Source organism: Sminthopsis crassicaudata, chromosome 6 (genome assembly GCF_048593235.1).
Source record: "Sminthopsis crassicaudata isolate SCR6 chromosome 6, ASM4859323v1, whole genome shotgun sequence".
Taxonomy (NCBI): domain Eukaryota; kingdom Metazoa; phylum Chordata; class Mammalia; order Dasyuromorphia; family Dasyuridae; genus Sminthopsis; species Sminthopsis crassicaudata.
In genome coordinates, this window is record NC_133622.1 from 196,817,685 (window position 1) to 196,838,382 (window position 20,698).

At 32.5% G+C, this 20,698-nt stretch overlaps 1 protein-coding gene across 1 annotated transcript; it reads right to left on the minus strand.

Moving 5' to 3' along the window:
- Positions 1-15,877: 15,877 nt before the first annotated feature.
- LOC141546480 (olfactory receptor 5P3-like) lies at positions 15,878-17,133 on the minus strand. Its single transcript, XM_074274324.1, has one exon. The coding sequence runs from the start codon at positions 16,841-16,843 to the stop codon at positions 15,905-15,907; it is 939 nt and encodes a 312-aa protein (XP_074130425.1). The 5' UTR covers positions 16,844-17,133; the 3' UTR covers positions 15,878-15,904.
- Between the last annotated feature and the right edge of the window lie 3,565 nt (positions 17,134-20,698).

The window sequence follows — 20,698 nt, forward strand, 5'->3', positions numbered from 1 at the left end:
CTGTCTTGGAGGGTATGCCTATTAGACAAAAGAGGAAGAGATTAAAATAAAAATACAGAGTTAAGTCTTAGATTATGTCTATTAATGTATTCAGGAAACATTCACTGGCCACCTGTTATGTTACTATTTTATTTTCATCTGTTGCTCCTTTGCATTATGGCAGGGTGCCTATAAAGAAAGCAGATGTGAATGTAGTCGTTGCCTCCAAATTTTTTAACTATTATATCAAAAGACCATACTGTATGATTTGCCAGTTTTGTCACTGAAAATGTGGAAAAGTGTATAGGAATGAAGAGAATTGTTTAATCGCATCATGGGAACCTTTCTTAAATATATGTAGAGACTATATCCAAAATGTGAAAATGCTGTTCTACCAAGTAACTATCATTTTTTCCCCACTTGATGGTACTTTATTTTTTTCAATGAAATTTGAAGATACGATTTCAACCTTCACTTTTATATGACTTTGAGTTCCATTTTTTTCTCCTTTCTCTGGCTCCTTTCTAAGATCACAAGCAATCTGATATAGATTATACAGGTACATTCATATTATACATATTTCCACATTAATCATATTGTGAAAAAAGAATCAGAACAAAAGGGAGAAATCATAAAAAAGTGAAAACAGTATGCTTCAATCTATGTTCAGTCTCCATTGTTCTTTCTTTGGATTTAGATAACATTTTCCATCATGAGTTTTTTGTAATTACCTTAGACCATAGTGTTGTTAAGGAGAGCTAAGTTTATCAAAGTTGATCATTGCAAAATGTTGCTGATGTCATGTCAATGTTCTTATTATGCTCACTTCCCTCAGCATTAGTTCATATAAGTCTTTCAAGATTTTTCTGGAATCCTCCTGTTTATCATTTCTTGTAGCCCAGTAATATTCCATTATAATCATATACTGCAATTTGTTCATCCATTTCCCAGAGGATGGGCACTGCCTCAATTTCCAATTCTTTGTTACCATAAAAAGAGCTGCTATAAATATTTTTGTACATGTGTACATGTGCTTTTTTATCATCTTTGGAATACAGAACTAGAAATGGTATTGCTGTATTAAAGCATATGCACAGTTTTATAGCATTTTGAGCATAGTTCCAAATTGTTCTTCAGAATTTTCATCACTATTTTAAAATTATTTGATAGCTCTTTATTTTTCCAAATACATGTACAAATAGTTTTCAACATCCACTTTTGTAAAACCTTGCATTCCAATTTTTCCCCCTACCTTCCTCCTTCCTTCTTCCTCCTTCCTCTCTCCCTAAGACAGCAAGCAAACCAAATATAGGCTAAACATGTGCAATTCTTCTAAACATATTTCCATATTCATTATGCTGAACAAGAAAAATCAGATCAAAAAGTGAAAGAAAAAAAAACCACGAGAAAAAAAACAAAACAAAACAAGCAAACCACCACCACCAACAAAAGATGAAAATACTTATGTCTTGACCTACATTCAGTCTCCATAGTTCTCTCTCTGGATGCAGATGACTCTTTCCATTACAATTTGATTGAAATTGCCTTGAATAGCCACATTATTGAAAAGAGCTAAGTCCATCACAGTAAATCATAATCTTGTTGCTGTACTCCACTTAGCATCAGTTTATTTATATAAGTCTTTCCAGACTTTTCTGAAATCATCCTGCTCATTATTTCTCATAGACCAACAATATTCCATTATATTTATATGCCATAACTTATTCAGCTATTCCACAGCTGATGGGCATCCACTCAGTTTCCAGTTCTTTGCCACTACAAAAAGGGCTATTACAAACATTTGTGCACATATGGGTCTTTTTTACCTCTTTTCAAATGATCAAAGGCTATGCATAGTTTGATAGCTCTTTGGGCATAGTTCCAAATTGTTCTGCAGAATGGTCGAATCAATTCATAACTCTACTAGCAATGCATTAGCATTCCAGGTTTCCCATAGCCCCTCCAACATTTATCATTATCTTTTCCTGTCATCTTAGCCAATCTGAGAGGTTCACCACCATTGTTAACCCCTTCCAAAGAAAGAGTTTGCTATATGTTCCCTCCTCTCACACAAAACCCTACTTTCCACAGCTTATTATTTACCTGAAGAAAGTCCTGGTTTCCAAGAAGATTCTTGTGGTCTAAAATCACCAGAGCGGAGGAATAGAGAATTTCACTTGTGAGTCTTCTCATTATATTTTGCTCCTATAGAACTTGGAATTTCTGCCAAGAGCTATTATTAAACTAGACATTGATAACCTGAAGGGCTATGAAAAATTTGCCATGGAAATGCTGCTGTTTCAAGGTAAAACAATGGAAGACTTTTGCTCAACCTGCTATGACCTCTTCTTGTTTGACTATTGAACCCTTCAATTACAGAATAGCTAAGGAAATTCTGATATAAGAAAGTGTAATTTTCTGGCTAGCTTTCTGGAGGTCCTCCGAATGAGCCTTGGTTTCAGTTGAGTAATCACTACAAGAATAGTCAGGGATAAAGTCCAAAGTATTTATTATCTCCTTTACAGTCTATCTCCTTCAGTTGGGGCCAGGTTAGCTTTCTAGGGGACCTTCAGATGGGCCTTGGACTCAGTGGAGCAATGAAGGAGCCATCACAAGGGTCTTTTATTTTAGAGTCTGTCCTCCAGCCTTCCAGTCTTCTCTGTCTGTCTTTGAGTCTGTCTCTAGGTCTGACTCTGACCTCTTAAATACTCTATTACAATTAAAGCCATTCATCATATTGAGTATAAGCCAATCATTATTTCACTAGGAAACCATTATTTGTTGTAAGATTAATTCAATCACACTGAACTAGAGAACTATTAATCACCATGCTAAACTAGATAACCATTGTCTTATCAATTCCACTGAGTTAACACCTTGTTATAAGAATTCTTGCCTGAAGTGTATTTCTCCAGAGTTCTGGCCCATTACAGGAAAGTAATGATAATTTTATGTACCATGAGAAATGATGAATAACACTTCTTTGGAATAATATGAAAATATTTTAAATAACTGATGCAAAGTAAAACTCAATAAAACTGGAATAATTTGAAATTTTGAAATACCTCAGAACTTGGATCAAAATAGTGACAAGTCATATCATCATAAAAGGGATGAGGAAATATTATGTACCACTTCTTTGTATAAAAGTGATGAACTGAGGTACAGAATGACGCATGCATTCTCAGAAATGATGAATATCTTGATTTGGTTCCCTTGGCTATATAAAACTCTTACAAAAGAGAGCTTCCAGTAAATGGCAAAAGAAGTAGTTAACTGGGCAGTGGTAGACGAAGAGTAGATGAAAGGAATGAGAACAAAACATTTTCAAAATGCAAAAGAGAAAAAAGGACAATTTTACATGTATGTATATGTATATGTGTCCACAAATATTGCATTTCTTTTAAAGACCAAACTATTTTGAACTTTTCACTTTTATTAATGCTTGTTAAGTTCCAGAGGAAAGAAATTGTCCTAAATATTTTTCTTAAATGTTCTTTTTACTTCCAACTCTAAACTCATTTTCTTTTCTTCTCAATCTAGCAAAACAATGACATAAAATATTGAGAAAATGTTTAGCTGAGAGAAGAATTGACTACAACACTCATTTGTGAATCTATAGATTTTAACTCTATGACTGCAAGAAAAGAATGCCTTAACTAAATAAAAATTTGTAGTGGATGATACAATTTTTCAATATCTTCTCCCTCAGATTTCTCTCTCAAGAGGAGACTTTGCAATCTACTTTTATGACAAAAGAAAGGCTGTCCTTGTGGGATTCCTTTTCTTTCCTCTTTTATGATTCAATATTCCATAATGTCATCCCCTATGGTCTTTGCTAAAATCTCTGCAAAAGTGATTTCAAAGTCATTAAGTTCAAAAGATAAATCATTTTGTTCCCAAATCTAAAATCTAAAATCACTTATCTACATAATTTCTAATTTCTATTGAATGTTCAACTTTACATCTAAGAAGCCCCATTTGTGATCCTGAAATTAACCTGTATTCTTTTCTTTATTTTCTATTTCCTAACAAGTCAGCTACCAAGTCTAGCCACTGCTTCAACTAAAACATATCCACTACTATATGCACTTATGTTCACTTAAAAAGCCACCATCCTAATTCAGATTTTCATCTTCTCTCCTTTGGATTTATTATAGAAGCCTCTTAATTGGAAGTTCAATATATTCTTCCTGAAAATTATCCTCTAAAAACCCACAAAAATGTTCTTCCTAAAGCACATGGCTAATCATGGCACTTGCTTACTCAAGTCTTGAATAAATCCCTTATTGTCTTCAGGACAAAATAACAATTTTTTGTCTTAATATTTGCAATCTGGGACAATCTGAATTCATCTTGGTTCTTTAGATTTATTTTATTTTACTATCAGGCATGTACTCTTTATTCCAGCCCAACTGGTCTATTACCTGTTCTCTAGACTCAGAATTCTATCCTCATTTCTGTCTGCTTGCACAGGTAATCTTTTATGCTCCAAAAGTCCTACCTCATTTCTGCTTAGAATCTCAAGCTTCCTTTATGACTCAGCGACTGGTTTCCCTTATTTCTAATACTCTATTTCTCCATGACTTATGTTGTATTTATTTATGTTAATACTTTATCCTTTTGTTGCAAGTAGGATACAAGCTCCCTGGAATTAAGCCCTCTTTTGCTTTTTTGTTTGTTATAACTTTTCTATCTGCAAAACCTTGGACAAGGCTCTTTGCAATATGAACACAAAAGAAATATTAGTTGAATATAAGGCACAAACTCCCTTTTGAAAATCTTAAATCTCATTTATGTTGGTAACATAATCATAAACAGATTACAGGAATTCTAATAACTCAATTTCACAATTTAAATTTTATAAATTATTTTCTTCCCACAATTTTTAAGGGGAAAATATTGTTAGTTTTATTTTACAGATTAGGTAATTGATGATTCCAGAGATGCAATCACTTACCCACAATCAAAGTAATAGCCTGTAATCTTAGATGTGGGATTCAAACACATTCCCCTGACTTCAAGTTGATCAGTGAAATTCCTCCAGGTAAAGCCTCAATCTGAGAAATGGAAAAGTTTTTACATGAAACAAATGTACCTGTATATGCGTAGAGATCTTATCTAATCATATTCTATCATGAACTTAATGTTTGTAGTGATGCTTCAAGATGTATGATATGACCTATAGTAGATCAAAATTTTCTTACTGTAATTATGTTCCATGCATATACCTCAATTGCAAAATCTTTGACTTTATATGGCCTACAAGGGACTAGATATATAAAGGTCTGAATCAGGAATGAATCTTACTCATTAAGACAGGGAGAGAATAAAGCTCTATGAAAAACTTGATCAATATTAAGTTTGACATATCAAGAGGAATAGACAGGCATCCCTTAAAATGAACTATAAATAAAAAATCAGAGCTAAGTACTTTTACCTCAGAACCAAGAACAGCAGTAGTAACTTGATACAAGAAGATGATAACTCTAGACATAGTAAGTAAATATTTATATTCTGTTTTGAAGCATTTGGGATTTAAATCCTTGTGCACAATAACATCAAATATAGCTGAGATCATCAAAATGTTATTTGAAATCCACTGGGATTAAGAAATTTACTAACACCAATGTGATTTATTTGGGAAGTTCTCTAAATTCTCAGGAGTCTTCATTTATTTTTCCTTTTTATATGTTTATCTAAGAATTTTTTACTGGAAAAATATTGGATAGCAATATATTTAAACCAGTAAGTATAATCCAATTTGGAAGTTTTCAAAAATTGTTCTAGTATCAATATGTTGCAATTGTCGTGGTGGCAATGTTTACTAGATATGAAAATTTTATTCCTATTCTCATTTAACTTTCTATAATGTAAATTATCATGTAGGTTGTTAATATACTTAAGAAATACCAAAAACTTTCGAGAAATCTGAAACTAATTTTTTTAAAGTATCACAGAAGACAGAAATCTTTTCAAATACAGACTTATTTAATTTTATTGCCTTCTCAATTTTTTTTTATTCCAACTGACATTCCACTTTAAATATAACCTTCCCAATACAATTATTTCTATCTTATTAATGTTCTTTTAAAATATGCCCCAGTTCTAATTCCATAGTCAAAGAGGTTTCTTTTTACCATGTGGATATTAGAACTTCTTTTTTTTTTTTTATAGAATATCTCTTTTTGCTCTAAATTTCTTCAAGACATTTTCATTCCATGTCAACATGCTCTTCAAGAAGCAGCCTCTTTAATATGGGGGATGGTATTCTCAACCTACTGTATATACTACAGTCTAAAAACTACGATTCTTATAACAAGTCATTCACTTTCATGTTTCCCTGCCATCAGCACTGCAGAATCAGTAAATATTTAATACATGTCCTTATTTTAAGAAATATTTAATTATAAGTTATAAAATCATTGTCAACTATTACTATTTTATGAGTAAATAATGTCATAAATGAAAATTGTATGTGAAATTGTAGAAGTGTTACATGTAAGCTTTGTGATATCTGCCACTTTTCATTTCTTAAAGGTTAGTGTTTTTAAAACTCCAGGCTTTCAGAAGACAGTAACCACAGTTTTTATTTTTGTTCTTCTATGCTTTGGTTTTGTTGGATATCCTGACAAATTGTCCTTGGTTTGTAAGCATTGGCGAGGTGATGAGTCTTTCCTGCCTATTTCTAAGCATTTAGCAGCATATGCCCTCTAAACAAATAGCCTAACATTGACCATAGGATTAATAGGATTATTATAGTCTCTAATATTATTCCTCTAGCTATAATAATTATATTCTGATTGGAATAGAATAGGAATACAAATGAATTATTTCTCATATTTGCTTAACTTGATGTAACCATATCCTATTTACCTATTGTTTCCTTCAACTGTAGAATAGAGGAAATTCTTATATAGGAAAGTAGTGGCAAATTATTGTTCTATAAGAAGTAATGAATAAAAACTGCATTGAAGTAATAGGGAAACACATTAATTCATGCAGAATGAACTCAGTTGATTTGGAAGAACAATTTATATGATGATCATAATAATCATGAGAGGGGAAACAATTTTGAAAGATCTGAGAAGTTGGACCAAAATCATGTCTTCAAAAGACTGATGAGGAAATATTACCTATCACTTCTTAGCAAAGAGATAATGGCCTGGGGAAGATTAAAATTCATTCAGTATCATTTATTTATTGATCCTGTTTAAAATAAATCTATTTTGTCCTGTAACTGCTTTTGTCCTATAATTATTTAAGTCATAATTCTTTGTCTCTGGTCTAATAATCTAGACAGGGTTTGTTTTAGAATGCCAACTCCTTTGCAAGTCACTTATCCAGTTTTGCTTCAAGGAATCAAGCTGTTCTTTGGGAATGTGTGGGAAAACGAGTCTTGTCTAATGTCTCTATACCACCAAGATATCCTTCAAGGATGTCTGGTTTTCTGTATAATAGTCTGGGTCAGTAACCCACACTGTACCCAAATAATGAGCATTTTTTATTCTCATTAGAGAAGAAAAGTCACTGCTAGTCTCTATTATCAAATTATTAACCTTTCATGATATTCCCTGTACCTCAACTTTTTATAACCAATCATGTTGCCTTTAATCTCATAATATTATTTACTTTAAAATTTTTGTTTTGTACTTTTCAAAATTTATAAAAGGGAGAACTATCCTCTTAGTGTCTTTGGCATTAGTGGAGGCAACCATTGATCAATTTATTGATAGGCCATATGCCTCTTCTAATAAATATTCTCTTATTCAGAGAGAATAAGAAATTGCTATATAGAAATAGACATTCATTCTCAAATGTGGTCAAATTGTTTATGCAGGATTTTGAAAAATATGATAACTACATAGTCAAAGTAGTAAGTATGATCCACCTTGAAAATTCTTAACTATTGTTCTGAGATTAATACATGGTAGTAGTGATTGTAATAATATTCATTAAGTTTGAAAATTGGTCTTCATCATCTCACTAGATTCATTTTGGTCAGGCCACAATCCACATTGATTACGCTTATACCCAACTGAAGAAGAAAAACCCGTGTATGAAACTGAGCTTAGTAAAAACTACAGATTCTGGAACAGAGGTATTATTTACAGTGAAAACAATTATCTATAGGTGAAGACTGTATTTAAAATCTTTTCCAGGTTCCTGATAAAAATAAATTCCCTGGAATAGAAAAGCATTTATAATATATGACAAAATGATTTTCAAATTAGAATTGATAGATGCTATGAGAAAGCTGAGGACTAGGGGATGAGGATCATTCCCTTTCTGGCCATTCAAGGGGAAAAGAAGTTCTGAAGTTTGGTGAGACAATTTAGTCTTGTCCTATCTGTCTCTGAAAGAGAGAAGCTTAAAAAGCTTTCCTTATAAAAGACCTTCAGATGTGTTAGCTTATCATGTCCCAGAACATCTATAGGATCTATTGGAACTTGTTTAATCACTATTGTATTTATATTTTCCTTTTAGTATAGTAATTAGAATTTCCTTAAATGAATTATTTGGAGGCAGGATCAAGTTAAGGAAGAAATCAGGGGGGAGAATTCAATGGGTGGAGATTCATGAGCCAGACTAATTATGAGTTATTGTAAAATCCAAACCAGAGTGGAACCCAGGAAAACACTAGGACAATTTGAAGGTTGGAAAGGTCTAGGAGATGGGAGGACAATCTGCACATTTTCAAATAAAATAATGTATATTCATTCTCAAGGGTACAGATCTCTAGGATCTTTTACCCTAGGGTTCAGTTAATAGCTGCAATACCTCTGAGGCTTAGGTTGCCATCTTGTGGCAATTTGTGGCAACTTTTCTATTACAAGAAAAACTGTTCTATTAACTAGACAATTACATCACAAGCCTTTGGGATCTTTTGTTTCTTACATTTTTTAGAACACATTTTTCATTCTTCTCACCTGTGCTCATCCTTAGATAAAAATAATTTAATTTTAAATTAGATGATCTTACTGTGCTATTTATATTTTCTACTGCTTTATTTTTTTGTAAAATATGCTTTTTATATTTATTTTTCTCAATTTTGTCTAAACAAAAAACTTTCATTTTTTTACTTCCATATTTTCCCTTTTTCTCCTTCTTTAGAAGGAGAAAATTTTCTCCATCATTGGAAATGAAAGAAATTTCTTGTAGATTATACATTATACATTGGTTCTACAAAATATTTTCACATGAGCCATGTTGCAAAAGAAAAAATAGAACAAAAAATCAAGAAAAATATAGAAGAAAAAAGTATTCTTTAATTTTCATTCAGACTCTAGCACTTTTTTCTCTGGAAGTGGATAACATTTTTCATCATATTTCCTTCAGATTGTCTTGGATCACTGTAGTGTTGACAAAAGCTAAGTCATACACAATTTATCATTGTAGAATATTGCTATTACCGTGTACAATATCATTCTGGATTTGTTCATTTCATTTTGGATTGCTTCATGTAATTCTTCCCAAGTTTTCCTAAAAGCATTTTGCTCTTCATATCTTCAAGAAAAACAATATAACATCACAATCATATGCCACAACTTGTTTTAGCCATTATTCAATTTCGTATCTTGGCCACCATAAAAAAACTGATAAAAATATAATTATACATGTAATCCCTTTTGTTTTTCTTTTAACCTCTCTTGAATATAGAACTAGTAGTTAAGTTGCCAGATCAAAGTGAATTCAGAGTTTGATAATCCCTTGAGCATAGTTCAAATTGCTCTCCAGAATGGTTAGATCACCCAGAGTTTGTACTTTCCCATTTCCCCTCCAATGTTTTTCATGTTTCTCTCATATTAGCCAATTTGAGAGCTCAGATTCAACCAACCTCAGAGTTGGTTAAATTTGCATTTCTCTAATCAATTGTGATTTATATTCTTTCATATGAGCATAGAGAACTTTGATTTCTTCCAAAGTGTCTGTTCATATCCATTGACTCAGTTATCACATTCCTCTCTCTAGGTGTAGATGGTTCTCATCATCACAAGATTATTGGAACTGACCCTAGTTATTTTAAATGGAATTTTTTTCCTATGTCTTGCTGCTTGGCTTTGTTATAATATATAGAAAGATTGATGATTTTTCTGGGTTTATTTTGTATCTTGAAATTTTGCTAAAGTTGCTAATTTAGTTTTTTAATTGACTCACTAAGATTCTCAAATATACTATCATATCATCTGCTAAGAGTAATAGTTTTGTTTCCTCATTGGTTAATCAAATTCTTTCAATGTCTTTTTCTTTTCTTATTGCTAAAGTATTAATGGGCATCCTTTTTCATCTCCAATCTTATTCTAGCTTATCCAAATTATATATAATGCTTTCTGATGATTTTAGATAAATGCTTGTCATTTTAAGGAAAATTGCATTTATTTTAAGTTATTCTCTGTAAAGGGCCAGTATCGAATAACTCCATGAACAGCAAGAGTATGGTCCAGGTATTACTTGTGATCTGCTCTTTCTTAGGGTGAGCAGTTCAAAGCATTGTCTCACTATCTCTCTAACAATGAATTATAAGACATCCATGAGATAAATTTAGGATAATCTTGATGGAGAATATACATGATAGGAACAAGGCATTTCAAAATACTAGTTACTCCTTAACAATGAATTAAAGACATACTTGAGTTAAATACATTAGTATAATAATAATAATTTCTGCTATTTACAAAATCTGCTATTAAAAAAAAAAACAAAGAACTTAATCATGAAAAATTCTATCTAGAGAAAGAAGGAATGAAGTCTGAATGCAGATTGAAACATCTTTTTTTTTTAACTATATTTTTCTTCCAGTTTTTTTTTTTAATGGGGGGGAGGTTCTGTGTTTTCTTTCACAACACTAATATGGAAATGTGTTTTACATGACTGCATATGTATAAGCTATATCCAATTGTTTGTTTTCTCAATGAACAGAAAGAAGAGGAAGGGAAGGAAGGAAAAGAATTTAGAAATCAAAATTTTATAAAAGAAATGGCAATATTTTCTTTATATATATAATTATTAAAAATGCGTGCTTATTTTTCAAAATTAAAAAGGTGACAATTCCTTTGGATTCTACCCTAATAAAATCAGAAATGAATGGCATTTCAGTTCTGATCTCTTTATTTTAGATAGAAAAATGAGAATATCTATAGGAGGACTGACCAAGTGGTGGTCAGTTAAGAAGGATTTTAAGTGCTTATTATGTACCATACACTACATTATAAATTGGAAATTTTTCTAAATAAAATTGTTGTTGCTATTTGTTCTTCATTCTTAAAGAGCCCATGACATCAGGGAAGTAATGTCATGACATACAAGTGAAGTAAAGTCAGTGAGGGTAGGCAGTGCAAAGTCCCAAGTTTTACTCTTTCCTTTGGAGCCATCTGGATCTAATGACAAGATCATAGATCAGGACGAATGGATGCAGTGAGACACTGGCCTTTTAAAACTAAAGCCTTTAACAGTCTCAGTTTGGCTGAGGCAATGCCCAGTGATTAAGAAAGAAATTAGAAAAAAAGGCCCTTTTTACCAAGTAAAAAAAAATCTATTTGAGACAAAAAGAACCTCATGGTTTCTGACCAAAACAGAAATTTCTACTATGAAAAAAGAATCAGGGACACAAGGAATAATGCTTCTCTAACTTCATGTCAATTCTAGGCAAAAAGTATGTAGATAGCCAGTTTTATTGAGCCAGGCTCAAGGTCAATTAGATAGAATATTGTCCAATCAAAAGGAAATGTCATTTGGGGAAATTGATTCAGGAAAATGCTACTTCAGTCCATACCAAAAGTCATTCTCCCAATCTTTCTGATGAGGAATCTACCTGCATTTCATAGATGTCAATGCCATAAAATTGCTGGCATCATGGATCATTGGCTTAATAGCATTCCTTAATGGTCATATTTGGAATCAGACAGAATATCAGTTAACAATTCCTTAAGTTATTAAATAGCAAATTCAATAGCTTTGGGTTATCAGTTCTCAAGGGTCACATATCCTTAATAACAAAGAATAACAATAAATTTACATTAATAATAATAAAAGATTCATCATTTAAAACTTACACAATTTGATAGAACTAGTAGTCATGGCAAATAGTTTGTAACCCCCAAGTGCAACATTACACAAATGGTTTTGCCTTAAGATGCTTAATAACAAAGAACAAAAGATTTCATATGGAATATGTAAATATCCAAATTATATATAGAGAACAGTTTATAGGAAACTGTATTTGTGAACTAGTGTTTCACATACATATAATAATCAAAGGTACTATTACTTCATATGTGACAATTTTTTTGTTATATGAAATGCTATCCTATTAACCAGGAAATTATATCACAAGCCTTTGGTATCTTTCATTTCTTACACCTGAACCATGTTTCAGAATATATTTTTCACTCTTTTCACCTATGCTCATCTTTATATTGAAATAATATAATTTTAAATTAGATGTTCTTATTGAGTCATTTATATTTCCCTACTGTCTCATTCTTTGTAAAAGATTTTTTACATTTATTTTTTTCTCAATTTCATAAAAATAAAAAATATTTTTTTAATTTTAAATTTTATTTTTCATTATAGTTTTTTATATACAAAACATATGCATGGGTAATTCTTCAATACTGTCCCTTGCAAAACCTTCTGTTCCAACTTTTTTTCTCCTTCCCCCCACTCCCTCCCCTAGATGGCAGGTAGTTCCATACATGTTAAATATGTTAAAAGTATATGTTAAATACTATATATATATATATATATAGTATTTAACAATTATCTTGTTGCACAAGAAAGATCTGATTTAGAAAGAAGGTAAAAATAATATGAGAAGAAAAAAAATGCAAGCAAACATTAACAGAAAGAATGGAAATGTTATGTTAAGGTCCATATATGTTGTGGTTCATATTCATTTCCCAGTGTTCTTTCTCTGGGTGTAGCTGGTTCTATTCATTACAGATCAATTGGAACTGATTTGGATCCTCTCATCATTGAAGAGAGCCATGTCCATCAGAACTGATCATCATGTGGTATTGTTGTTGAAGTGTATAGTGATCTTCTGGTTCTGCTCATTTCACTCAGCATCAGTTCATGTAAGTCTCTCCAAGACGCTCTGTATTCATCCTGCTGTTAATTTCTTATAGAACAATAATATTCCATAACATTCATATATCATAATTTATTCAGCCATTCTCCAATTGGTGGGCATCCCTTCAATTTCCAGTTTCTAGCCACTACAAAAAGGGCTGCCACAAACATTTTTCACATACAGGTCCCTTTCCCTTCTTTAATATCTCTTTAGGATATAAGCCCAGTAGTAACACTACTGGATCAAAGGGTATCCACAGTTTGATAACTTTTGGAGCATAATTCCAAATTGCTCTCCAGAATGGCTGGATTCTTTCACAACTCCACCAACAATACGACAGTGTCCCAGTTTTCCCACATCCCCTCCAACATTATCTTTTTCTGTCATCTTAGCCAATCTGACAGGTGTGTAGTGGTATCTCAGAGTTGTCTTAATTTGCATTTCTCTGATAACAGTGATTTGGAACACCTTTTCATATGACTAGAAATAGTTTTAATTTCTTCATCTGAAAATTGTCTGTTCATATCCTTTGACCATTTATCAATTGGAGAATGGCTTGATTTCTTACAAATTAAAGTCAATTCTCTATGTATTTTGGAGATGAAGTCTTTATCAGAATCTTTAGCTGTAAAAATGTTTTCTCAGTTTATTGCTTCCCTTCTAATCCTGTCTGCATTAGTTTTAATAAATAAACATTTTAACATTTGAATTTTTTTTATTTTAAGTTTAATATTTTCCCCTTCCTTTCTTTTCCTTCTCCTGCTTGAAAAAAGTAATCTGTTATAGATCATACATTTGCAGTCCTGAAAACATTTTCATATTAGCCATGTTACAAAAGAAAAAGGTAACAAAAATATCAAGAATAATAAAATTTATACTTTAATTTGCTTTCAGACTTTATCAGATCTTTATTTGGAGATGAAAAGCATTTTTCATAAATTTTTTTAGAATTGACTTGGATTTTGGTGGGAGGGGCTGAGGATAATTAAGCCATTCAAAAATGATCTTTGTAGGATATTGCTTTTACTGTCATTCTCCTGGTTTTGCTCATTTCCTTTTGGATCACTTCAAGTAAGTCTTCCTAGGTTTTCCTGAAAGTATCCTGCTTTTCTTTTCTCAGAGTATAACAGTATAATATCACAATCACATACAACTTGTTTAGCCATTCATCAATTGATAGGCATCCCCTCAATTCCAAACCTGGGCGCTACAAAAAGAGCTGCTAGAAATATTTGGACATATAGATCCTTTCCCTTTGACCTTTTTTGGAATACAGAGCTAGTAGTTCTTTGCTGGGTCAAACTCTTGGCCATAGTTCAAATTGATCTCCAGAATGGTTGGATCACCAGTAGTACATAATTGTCTGTATTTTCCCATATCCCCTCCAAATTTGTCATTTTTTATTTCTAGTTTTAGAAATAAAAAGAAATAATTTTTACACATATATGTTTGCAAATATATATTTATATGTAACATACATAATATAATTGGGAAAATTATTTTTGAAAATTAGGAAGGTAATAGTTCTTTTGGCTTCTGCATTAATAGGACCAGATATAAAATAACATGTTCAGTTTCAATTTTCTCATTTCAAATTGGAAATCTAGAGAACATCAAAAGTAAGGATAACCAAGTTGTTTGTCAGTTAACAAGGATTTTTAATGTTTACTCTGTGTGATATTACAATATAACTTGGTATACAAAGAAAAAAAATATAGTTCCTGTCATTTACATTGTAAGTGAGACACTGTGTAAATAACCAGGCATACGCATTAGAGACAAAATAGATCAATGGTCATCCTAAGGAAGCTATTAGAGAGGAAAGACTCCAAACAGAAAATAGGACTTGAGTTGTGTTGAGCAAATAACTAAGTGACAGAGGAAGGGAATCAAAGCATTTCAGGTTTCTGAAACAACTAATGTAGACACAGAAGATAGTGTGTCATGTGTAGGAAAAAAACCCCAAACAATCCAGTGTAGTTACATTGTACACTGCCAAGAAAGGAAGAAAGCATAGAACTGGAAAGGTAGAAAAAGGCCAAGTTGTGGAAACTTTTTTGTAATGATATTTTGGTATCTTTTGTTTTTCATGAACTACATCTCTTCAGTATAGCAACCTCCTCAATTTCCATAAAGGGCTATCCCATTTTGGGGGAGGGAAAGAAAACTTTTTCAACTATATTATGCCACAAATGTGGTCACTGACAAAAGAAAAAGTCCCAACAAACACCAAAATATTTATAGCACCAATTTTATGATAGAAAATACTGGGAACAAAGCAGATGCCCAATGATTGAGTAATGGCTAAACAAAGTGTGGCACATGAACATAATGCAATACTACTATGCTGTAAACAAAAAACTCCATAAATATGATATGATTAATACAGAAACAGAAAAGATTTACATGATTTGATACAAAGTGATGATAGCAGAGACAATAAAGTAACACACACACAGACTATAAGAACGCAATCCCCATATATAAACAGAAAATGTGTGTTGTCAGATTCCAAAATAAAAAAACAACCATGGACTCAACGAAGAGCATTGAGGAGACATGTTTCCCTACTCCATTGCAAAGGTGGGAGATTCATGTTTCTGGAACATTGCTGTATTTTCAGACCTTTTCAATCATCATTTAAGTTTACAACTTTAATCCATCAAAACAAAAATATATATGCCTTTTCTAAAGCACGTTTATTGGTATCATTTGATTCTAAAATTACATAAGTAGAATATTAATTTCCTAGGGGAAAGAACGGTGCTATTGTTGTCCTTGCAAAGGTAAAAATTCCTGCAGTGCCTAAAGTATAGTATGTATTTAATAAGTAGTTGCTGCCTTGAGTTGAATTCATGAAAAAGGATACTTTTTATTTATCAGTTTTCTCAGTGCTCCTTTAACTTCATTGTTCCTAAGACTGTAGATCAAGGGGTTCAACATGGGAATCATTACAATGTAGAAAACAGACACCACTTTATTCTGATCTGTTGAGTAGCTGGACTTAGGCATCACATAAATGAATGTAGTGGTTCCATAAAAAAGAGTGACTGCTGTAAGGTGGGAGGTGCAAGTCGAGAAAGCTTTAGATCTCCCCTCAGTGGAACTTATTTTTAGGACAGAGAAGAGGATGTATACATAAGAGATTATGATTGTTAGCACTGTGATCACCATTACAGACCCAGCAGAGGCAGAAGGAAGAATTTCAGCAAGATTATCCTCTGAGTAGGAAAGCTTCAAAAGTGGTGAATAATCACAGAGAAAATGATTAATCTTATTAGGTCCACAGAAGGACCGAATCAATAAGCAACCAGTGAAGGCCCAACTATTTATACAACTACCCAGGTAGGATATGATGAGTAACAGAGTACAGACCTTAGGAGACATGTTGATGGAGTAGAGTAGGGGGTTACAGATGGCCATATACCGATCATAGGCCATCACAGCCAATAGGAAATATTCAGCTGTCCCAAAGGTGGCTCCAAAGAACACCTGGGACATACAACCTTCCAAAGGGATTATGGTTTTGTCCACAAGGAAGTTATTGAGCATAACAGGTGTAACAGTTGAGGAATATGCAGAATCCACAAAAGCCAAGTGACTAAGGAAAAGATACATTGGAGTGTGAAGTTGGGAGCTCTTTCTGATCAATATGATTATACTAAGATTACCAACTAAGGTGACAATGTAGACACCTAGGAATATCACAAAGAGGATGACACGAAGAACTGGATCATCTGTTAACCCCAAAATAATGAATTCAGTCACAGCAGTGCAATTATTAACAGACATGTCTTGGAAAGAGTGCCTATTAGACAGAAAAAAAGGAAAATAAAATAAACTACAGAACTAAGATTTGGATATTTCTATTGATATATACAGGAAAAATTCACCAACCATCTTCTACATGTCACCCCTACTATCCTGCTACCATACTTTACTCCAATGCATGTTGGCAAAGCAAGAAACAAAGCGGAGAGGAACAAATGTGTTTTCTTCCTATTTTCCCCCATGTGTGATTTGCTAATTTGACCAGTGTAAAAAATGATATGAGTGAAGAAAATAGTTGAATTCTTACCTTAGAGGCCTTTCTTAATTCCATATAGAGAAAATATCTAAATGTATAAATGTTATTTTGCCAACTAAAAACTATTATTAATCTCTTCCGAAGGAACAGAGTCTGCTTTGTGATGACTGAATGTTCAAATGATTACCTCCTATATCTGAAGATGTTATACACGTGATTATGAAGGAAATTGTAGTTTTCTAGATGAACCTTGTATTCTTAAAAAAAAATAAAGGAAATGTAATAAGGAAACTGAATTCAAAGTCTTCTCATTTTGCTTTGCTCCTAGAACTTGGCTTTATTGAAAAAGACTATCATTATTAGATATTGACATTCTGAAGGACTATGGGAAAATTCCTATGGAAATATCAGTGATTTTAGGTAAAACAATGGAAAGCACTTGCTCAGTTTAATGCAACCTTAACCTTTTTATTTCTTACTGCAATTGCAGAACAGTTGAGCAAATTGTGATATAGGAAAGTAGTGTCAAAATATTGTATCATTAGAAGTTATGACTCTGAATGCTTTGGAGTAATGTGGGAATACTTTTATTAACTGATGTAGAGCAAACTCAATAGAATAATTAATGTGACAACCACAATAATCATGATGGGAAACAACTTTGAAAGATCTCAGAACTTGTGCCAAATAGTGACAAATCATGTCTTCAAAAGACCTATGAGGAAATATTACATACTATTACTTGGCAGAAAGGTGATAGACTTGAAAAGATTAAGATTGATCTTATACCATTTATTATTGATCTATTTTGTTTGTTCTGTAACTGCTTTTGTTATGGAATTACTTAATTCAAGTTTCTTTAAAAATCATTTCAGAATTCAGCTGGTCTGTAATGGGATAATTTTAGAAATTCAGCTCCTCTGATATATTCTTCCCTCAGAGAATTTAGCTTCCTTGGAGAATATGTGGGAAAGTGAGAGAATAGGGCCTAAGCTCTCTACATCATCAACCTCTCTGTCAAGGATGTCTGGTTTTCAATTCAAAAGTCTGGGCCACTCTCTAATACCTGTGCTGGAATAATAACATTTCTTATTTCCATGAGAGAATATAGTCATTGCTAACCTTAATTACCAAACTTTCAAACAATCCTACACTTACCTGTACCTCAGCTTGGTAATCAATCATGTCGCTCTTAACCCTATCAACTCATCTCACCTCTTCTCTTTTTAGTTTTATATGCCCCAAAATCTTTAAAAGAGGACTGTCCTGTTACTTGGAGACTTTGGCATTAATAGAAGTAAACTACTGATCAATTCATTGACAAGCAATGTGCCCCTGCTAATAAATGTTATCTTGCTCAGAGAATTGTCTCAGTTTACCTATTTTGTTTAATTGCAAACATGGGAGACTAGAGATACAGAATGGCAAAAGCTTTCTCTGATATATCTGACCTGTTGATTTCTGTGCCTTTACAATACATATCACCTACAAGGAGGACCCTCACAGTGAAGGGGGAGAGACAGCTAAATGGATAGTGATAAACATAGAAGAGGGAAAGAGTAACAACAAAATACTTTTAGAATAGAAAAAAGACAAAAGCGAAGTATAACTTTACTTCTATATATGTAATATTTCCTTTAGAGAACAAGATGTCTTGAAATGTTTGAATTTGTTGATACATGATATGTCTGGAAAAAAATATCTTAAATACTACATTTTTCCTAAAATGTAACTATTACTGTCAACTTTAAACTGAAGTTTCTTTTTTTTCTCAATCTAATAATAAAGGATGGAAAATATTGTGATTCTTTTATGAGTCTATTGTCCAACTCTTTCTTTATAACCACAAAAAAATAATGTGTCAACAAAACAAAATTTTTAGAGTGCAGAGTGAATTCTTCACTACTTTTACCTTTGCCACTCAACAGAGCTGTATGCCCAACTTTTCTAGCAAAAAAGATGGTCCCTGTGAATTACCTTTTCTTTTCGCTTGTATAGTTCAAAACTCCTCGTTATTGTTCTCTATTGTCTTTGCAACAATATCTGAGAGATAGTCCTTTTCTCCAGGGCTTATTCCTCTAATCCATTAATTCCATCCCTTCTATTCAATCCTTAGCTTTCCCCACTGAAAAACTCTCTTTTAATTTTTAATCTTTGTACTTAATGCTTTTTCCCATTTTAAATGAAAATTATCCCAGATCTGTCCAATCCTGTGGAAATTTTCATTTGACCCTGATATTCTTTCAAGTTATCCTACTGTATTTCTTCCCTTTTCCCAACAACTTCTCACAAAAAAGAAATCTAATCTTGTTTCTTTTACTTTCTCTCCACCTATTTATATGTTAATCCATTATATTGACCCCATTATCCACAGGAATACTATAATAATTACAATATTATCAATAATTTTTAAATTAGTAAATGATAATATTTTCATAATCTTTATTTAAATTCCTAGGTGATAGAGCTTTTTAACATGCTTTATAGTAAAGTGGCTGAAAAAATAGTAGATGCTAAACAAACACTGGCTGATGGATTGATTCTTGGTGTCTAAGAAGCACATGACAAGGTGGACCACAAACTCCTTGTGAATATTCATGGCACTCTAATACTACTATCATTCAACAGGTCTAACCTTTCCTTCTCTGCCTCCTTTGCCAGAAGATGATTAATGTGCAGTCCCCTAATCCTACATATGTCTCTACTTTGGTCTTGGGTTTTCTCCTCTTTTCTATGGCTTTTCAGTGGATTTATTAGGTTCCACTGATCTTGACTTCTCTATTCAGATGAATCAAGTCTATATATCTCTTTCTGAACTCCAATCCATAAGACCATCAATACTTGGACATTTGTACCTAAATATCCCAAAGGCATTGCAAACTCCACAAGTTCAAAATGTCTTATACTCAATATTCAAGTAAAAAAAAATACCTTATCTTCATAAGTTCTTATGTTTATTCATGCCCCATCATTCTTCTAGGTATCCTGGGTTACAATCACGGAAATAATCTCTATTCCTCTCTAATTTCCTTTCCCCAGCCAGTCCATTGGCAAATCTTGCTCCCATATCACTTCTACTCTTGTCCCTTCATATAGCCACCTCGCCAATTCAGATTTGCATCTCTTCTCTCTTGGACTACAGAAAAAAGTCCCTGAATTAAAAGTCTAGTCTCTATTTTCTCTTTAATATCTTCTAAAAACCTAAAAAGAAGATTTTCTTAAAGCATATGCTTAAATTACTCAAACCCTGAACTGATATCCTATTGACTTATAGACAAATAATTCCTCAGCTTGATATTTACAGTGCTATGCCATGTGAATCCTGTGTCTCTTTTCAGATTTATTTCATTTTACTAGCAAACATGTCTAAACTCCACCCCAACTGGCCTGCCTATTCCCAAGACTCTGAATTCCACTCCTATTTCTGTTCCTCTTCACAAGCCATCATCCATGCTTGAAATGTTCTAAGTCATCTTGGCTTCTTAGTATTTCAAGCTTCCTTTCTATCTTGGCTAATAGGTCATCACTTACAAGAAGCCTAATTTCTAAAACTCTGTCCCTCCATAACTTATCCTGGGTTTATTAATTTCTGCAAATATTTACTCTACAAAAGAATAAGC

Coding starts and splice junctions, on each gene's coding strand:
- LOC141546480 (XM_074274324.1), bottom strand. CDS start 16,843: ATGTCTGTTAATAATTGCACTGCTGTGACTGAATTCATTATTTTGGGG.